At 59.8% G+C, this 5,958-nt stretch overlaps 1 protein-coding gene across 1 annotated transcript; it reads right to left on the bottom strand.

Moving 5' to 3' along the window:
- Positions 1-1,174: 1,174 nt before the first annotated feature.
- Positions 1,175-2,992, bottom strand: F751_1155 (putative alcohol dehydrogenase; the record flags this gene model as incomplete). The annotated part of the gene is made up of 4 exons (XM_011402043.1): positions 1,175-2,239; positions 2,396-2,484; positions 2,584-2,677; positions 2,858-2,992. The coding sequence occupies 4 exons, from the start codon at positions 2,990-2,992 to the stop codon at positions 1,175-1,177; spliced, it is 1,383 nt and encodes a 460-aa protein (XP_011400345.1).
- Positions 2,993-5,958: the final 2,966 nt, after the last annotated feature.

Below are 5,958 nucleotides of genomic sequence, written 5' to 3'. Positions count from 1 at the left end.
TTACTCACATTTAAATTCTCAAATCAGTTGCAGACAATGCGCGGCGTGCCCCCGCTATTCGAACCATCGGAGGGCCCCTTCACCAGGGCCGACATAGTAGTTGCCGTCAAGGCCACAGTCCACGGTACCTACTACAATAAGCCCGTGACGCAGGCAACCATTCCTACGGAGCGCGCGGATGACTTCCCGCACGGCGAGGGCCGCATGTTTCCACCCCCCTTTCTTAACCCCCCTTTCCCACAGGTGCCCAACCCACAAGACAGCCAGCACAGAGGTGCTCTTGTCGCGGGTCGCGTGGATCGTCCCCACCTTGCGACGGGGCCTGGCCTGGCACATGCATGGGAAGCCGTTCCAGAAGTTGCGGCATCAAGCCTACGTCGCAAGGGAGCGGGCCATCAACCGGCTGGCGGAGCAATTCCGGGCCCCATCCGGGCATGACCACAGTCGTGGGCGTGGGCATCTGGTCGGCCCAAGACCGGGGGGGCATCATGTGGGGGGGCCACGTCGGGGCCCTGGATACGCTTCTTGTGGCGCCTGCGGCGGGTGTGCAGGGTGGTGGTGATCAACGAGCACAGGACTTCTAAACTGTGCTGCGCCTGTCACGCCACCCTGCACGCCCACCAGTACGTGCGGGTTCGCAACGGCGAGGAGAAGCTGGTGGACGTGTGGGACACCAAGCGGTGCGGCAACAAGGGCTGCAGAGTCAACGTTGTCAACCGCGGCGTGAATGGAGCGGTTATCATGCTGATGTTGACCAAGTGCTTTTTTGCCCGGGAGGCCCGTCCCACAGCTTTTGGTGGACCCCCTGCTTCCCCTTCCTTTCCTCCCACCCCCCCACCCCCCGGTTCGCCATCAGAGGCAACCAACTGCGCCAGCGATATCCCGTCCGCGGGAATAAGCTGCTAGCAACCGGCGCAAGCCCGGTTGAGGGGGGAAGGGTATTCCGTGCTTTCACGGGTTGCCCTCGAGCCCCCTCCCTGTCAGACCTTTACGGCTGTGTGTTTGCACTTTACAAAGGAACTTCCAGGATGCATCAAGGGGGAAAAAGAGGGTTCACTGGCAAAGGGCATCAGCCCTGTGCTCGGTGGTATTCTGCCAAAAATTTGCCCACACTTCAGACTCCAGAAAACTTGGGGAGAGGGGGGGGGCGAGGGGGACCGCACTGGCCTCCCGATCAGGCAGAGGCGGCCATGGCCTGGCCGGAGCTGCCCTGCTCGTAGGCCTTGCGGAAAAGGTCCACGATCTCGTCCTTGGTGGCGGGGCGGGGGTTGGTGAACCCGCACGCGTCCTTGAGCGAGTTCTCGGCCAGCACGTCAAAGTCCTCGGGCTTCACGCCCAGGGCCTCCAGGTTGGCGGGGATGCCGACATCGCGCGACAGCTCGCGGATGGCGGCCACGACGGCGGCCGGCGCCTCGGCGGCACTCAGCCGGCCCAGGCCCAGCGCCTCGCCCACGTCCACGAAGCGGTCCGGGACGGCGGAGGCGTTGAAGTCCTGGATGACGGGGAGGAGGACGGCGTTGCAGACGCCGTGGGGCAGGTTGTAGAAGCCGCCCAGCTGGTGCGCCATGGCGTGGACGTAGCCCAGGGAGGCGGAGTTGAAGGCCATGCCCGCCAGGAACTGGGCGTAGGACATCATGTCGCGCGCGCGCGCGTCCTTGCCGTTGGACACGGCGGTGCGCAGGTAGGCGCTGATCAGCTTCATGGCGTGCAGGGCCGAGGCATCGGTCACCGGGTTGCTGATGGTGCTCATGTAGGCCTCCACCGCGTGCGTTAGCGCGTCCATGCCCGTGGCCGCGGTCAGCGCAGCGGGCATCTTCACCATCAGCTCCGGGTCGTCCACGGCAATGGTGGGGGTGACGGCGCTGTCCACGATGGCCATCTTCACGCGGCGGGAGGAGTCGGTGATGATGCAGAAGCGCGTCATCTCCGATGCGGTACCCGCGGTGGTGTTGACCGACACCAGGGGCAGGATGGGCTTGGAGGAGCGGTCCACGCCCTCGTAGTCGTGGATGCGGCCGCCGTTGGTGGCCACGATGGCGATGCCCTTGGCACAGTCGTGGGAGGAGCCGCCGCCGTAGGAGACGATGAAGTCGCAACCGTGCTGCTTCAGCATGGCCAGGCCGTCAGCCACATTCTCATCAGTGGGGTTGGGCTTGGCGCCGGGGAAGACGATGGCCTCCACGCCGTTGGCCGCCAGCATGTCCAGCACGGGCTGCACCGCACCGGCCTTGGCCAGGCCCTGACAGGGTGGAGAGGAGGAACGGGGGTGTCAGCTGGGAGTATGGGAGTGCGGGGCACAGACGGCGTATGAGACTCCAGGGGTGGATAACCCAGCAATGCACCCAGGCCATGGGCTGCACCAATCCAGACCCCCATCGACTCCCACCGCCCTCACCTCGTCTGTCACGATCATGGCCTTCTTCAGGTTCAGGGACTTGACGATGTTCCCGGCGGTCTTCAGGGCGCCGGGGCCGATCAGGGACTCTGCAGTGCATGCGTATGGGTGGGAATGGGTCACATCAGTGTATGTACAGATGTACTCAAGGTGATTCACCACAGGAAAGCTTGCAGTCGGTGACTCACGGCGTGGCATGAAGAAGGAGTAGCCGCCCTCGGGGTTGGCGTTGTGGTAGTTGACGCCATGGGCTCCGGTGGGGATGGGCAGGGCGCCGCTCTTCTGCGAGATCGGCGGGGGTGGCGGGATGCGATTTCAGAAAGAACTTTGCAATGATAATTCAGGATAAATAATAAGTGCAGGGCTTGGATACGACTTCGATCGCAGGGGCAAACTTTCCGTCTCGATGATGACTACACCCCCCAGGGTACATCCCGAAACCCAGGTCGACAGCCCACCCACCAGCGCGGTGGTGGTGAAGGCTCGCAGGGTGACCGTCTCAGCGATGGAAGGCGCGGTGACGGAGGTGCTGGAGTTCAGCAGACGGGCAGCGACGCCGCGGGCACGGCTGGCACGGGAGGCGACGATCCTCAGCATTATGTCTAGCCGGAGGTGGAGTGATCGATGCTCTGGTGAATAGAAGAGGAACTTCTGGACAGCAAAACAATCGATGGTGAACACTAGGGAATGTTAAAAGTCTGTGGGGTTCTTGAGAGGAGCGCCGCGTTATATAGGGAACCCAGGAGTTGATGTCATGCCGTGTGGCGAGGTGTAATACTCCTCGTGGAGTCTCAGGCTGACGGCCGATTACTAAGGGTTCCGACACTCTTCTTGACGAATACAGCGCACCGATGGAGACCCAGACTGCGCCACAAGATGGAATATCTGTACATCAGTAGATTCATGAGTGTCGACGAGCCTCATCTGGTCCACCGAGGGAGCTTGGACTTTTGCCTACGAGGATTATATGGGGGGCTGCTGGGAGGGAAGTCGGACAAAATCGGCTCCGGAAGATCCGCGCGCCAACAAAGGGAGTGACGGGATATTTTATTTCGCGACACCCCCGCAGCCTTGCACCGTGTACCTGCAATGGGTTGGAACCCAACAAGAGCTGTGAAAAAACCAGTATGCCATGTGAAAGATTGGAATTGAGACCAAGTAGGGCGATGGTTCCCTGCCGGGTGTGACCAAAGCACATGGAGCACCATGCTCATAGGCAGCTGGTGGAACGCTATTGACACGTGGTTCGATCTTGCAAACGCAGAGGCTTAGATGCTGAAAGATTTGGAGTAGCAGCGCACCTGTACCATGTGGTACCATGCCATGATGATACATTTCTGCAGCTCGATTCATCTCAAACAGTGCTTCCCTGGCTTACTTCAATACTTTTACCTATTCCCAATCTTTACGTACCGTTGGTGCTGTCTATAAGCCCTGCGAGATACTGTACTCAGTATGCCTGCAGGGGTATGGCTGCCTTTCAAGGCATGGTGCCTGGGAGCTCCGAGGCCAGAAGCGCCTACACAAATGCCCTGGGGGCCCATCCTTGGAAGGGCACATCGCACGCTCCACGAACGAAGTGAAGTCTGGTACAATATTCCATACCCTGTGTGCTTGGCTGTCGAGGAGGTGCAAAGCTTAGCGCCCCAGCGTAGTGAGTGACTTGACATCACCGCGGCCCCGCCCAAAGGTGTTGTGGGGGCGGGCTGGCCCCCACAACGGTGGACTGCTGTATTTGACCTAAGATAGGAATGTTACAGGCAAGACCCCGAATACGGTGAGGGGCTTGGGATTCATACACGTCGCAAGGAGGCGTGGACTCGGTGCAGAGCGGGAACAGGTGGAAAGTGGGGAAAGGGCCCGGTCAAGGGGAATCCCCACAACATTCTCCCCCGCCTGAGTTGCAGGCTGTCCTCAGCCTGTGCTGCTTCGTTAGCCATGAGGGTGCTGAGACGCACCCAGGATGCACGCAGCTCCAAGGTCGTCAGGCGGCCGTGTTCCGCAAGTTGGGGCAGGCGTCTGCCAGATTGTATAGTGGCATTGTACCGCCAGTTGGGACAGATGTCTGCCAGGATTTTGGCAACAGTGTGCTGCCAGTTGGAATGGGCGTCAGCCAGGGGTGAGGCCTGGTCATACAGATGGCCCCGGGGTGAAGAATGCCTCTGGTCCGAGGGTTCTCTTTCTCCAAGGGCGTTGAGGTAGTGTTGTCGATGTCCAGGACTCTTATCACTGCCGCGAGCACTTGCTCATGCTCAGTTGCTTCACGCTCGGCCGCAAATTGCGCGATTCTGTCGGCCATATCTGGGAGGTAGCCTGTCTGGGGCCTGCCATGGCACCGTCAGCGTAGACTGTAGCAGCGCGGGTGATATCTCGTAGTCCTTCTCATGACGAACCTCCTCGTCGTCGCCCGCAGGTTCCGCTGCGGCGTTGTCCTCCTGTTCCCAGCAAGATCGGGAAACCATGTTTCCGAAACCAAGTGTTGCGGGGCAGGCGATATGCCTCTGTAACAGGGACAGATGTCGTACTTCCCGAAATAGGGTTCTTACAACTGTCCCCGATCTCCTCTGGGAGACGGGTGATATAGGTTGAGGTGCCTTGGGATTGGCGACGTTGGGATATGAAAAAGGGAACAGAGGAGGGCGGGAGTACCCCGCAACATGCACGCAAACTTGTTTCGAACGCTGAACCCTGTAACCCAGCGGGCGTCGCTCGCATCACAGATGAAACAGTCATCAATGCAAGGCAGCCAATCCTTGTCCGAAGGGATGGTGTAGGTGGAGAGTTTGGTCTGCACCCCTCCTACGGTGTATTACAAAAAGCCTGTGAAGAAAACAGGGGATGCGCGGTCTTCAACGTATGACCAGAGGTCCACGTGTCCCAAGCACACCTTTCACCCTCGGGCACCCAGATCGCAGTGACTCTGGCTCGCGATGTGTGATGTTGGTTGGGGGTCGCAAAACACGGCAGCAGGCAGCGGCAGCGCGGCGGTAGGTGGCAGCAGCTGATAGTAGCCGCCTCCACATTGACCGAATCTCAGTGTCGAAGGTGGGAATTGTTTGGCGCACGCCCTTGCAACCCACAATGGATAAAAGGCGAGAGCCTGGCCGACTTTGCACCGATTTCTTGTCTTGTTTGTACATCTGAGCACTATTTGATTTTGACGAGACCGGATCCACCCATTTCCGGCATCAGTGTCGACCCAGCGCTGTCCCTGTGCGCATTCCCCGGTCGCACCCACGCCCGAAGTCTACACTTCGCCGTGTCCCACAAACACCCTTTGCCGCCATCCTCACCATCTATAATGTCTTGGTGAGTTCCGGCGTGCGCTGGGAAGTCGAAATGTAGGACTTCACAGTTGGGTTGTCCTGGATCCGGTGGTTGCATGGACGGGATCCGACTGTATCGACATCCTCAGGGTATGGTCTCGCCGTCGACTTGGAGAAACATCTCGGATTTGGTCTCGTCGAAGACCATCCACGACCTTTTCACTCCACTCGATAGGGGTGCCCGGGCCATCTGACTCCTAGGTCACTCGTCGACAGCGACCCTCGTGTTGCCATGAC

The sequence above is a fragment of the Auxenochlorella protothecoides genome (assembly GCF_000733215.1).
Source record: "Auxenochlorella protothecoides strain 0710 unplaced genomic scaffold scaffold124, whole genome shotgun sequence".
NCBI lineage: Eukaryota > Viridiplantae > Chlorophyta > Trebouxiophyceae > Chlorellales > Chlorellaceae > Auxenochlorella > Auxenochlorella protothecoides.
The sequence above is the reverse complement of the archived record's forward strand: the minus strand, read 5'-3'. Positions and strand labels throughout refer to the sequence as shown.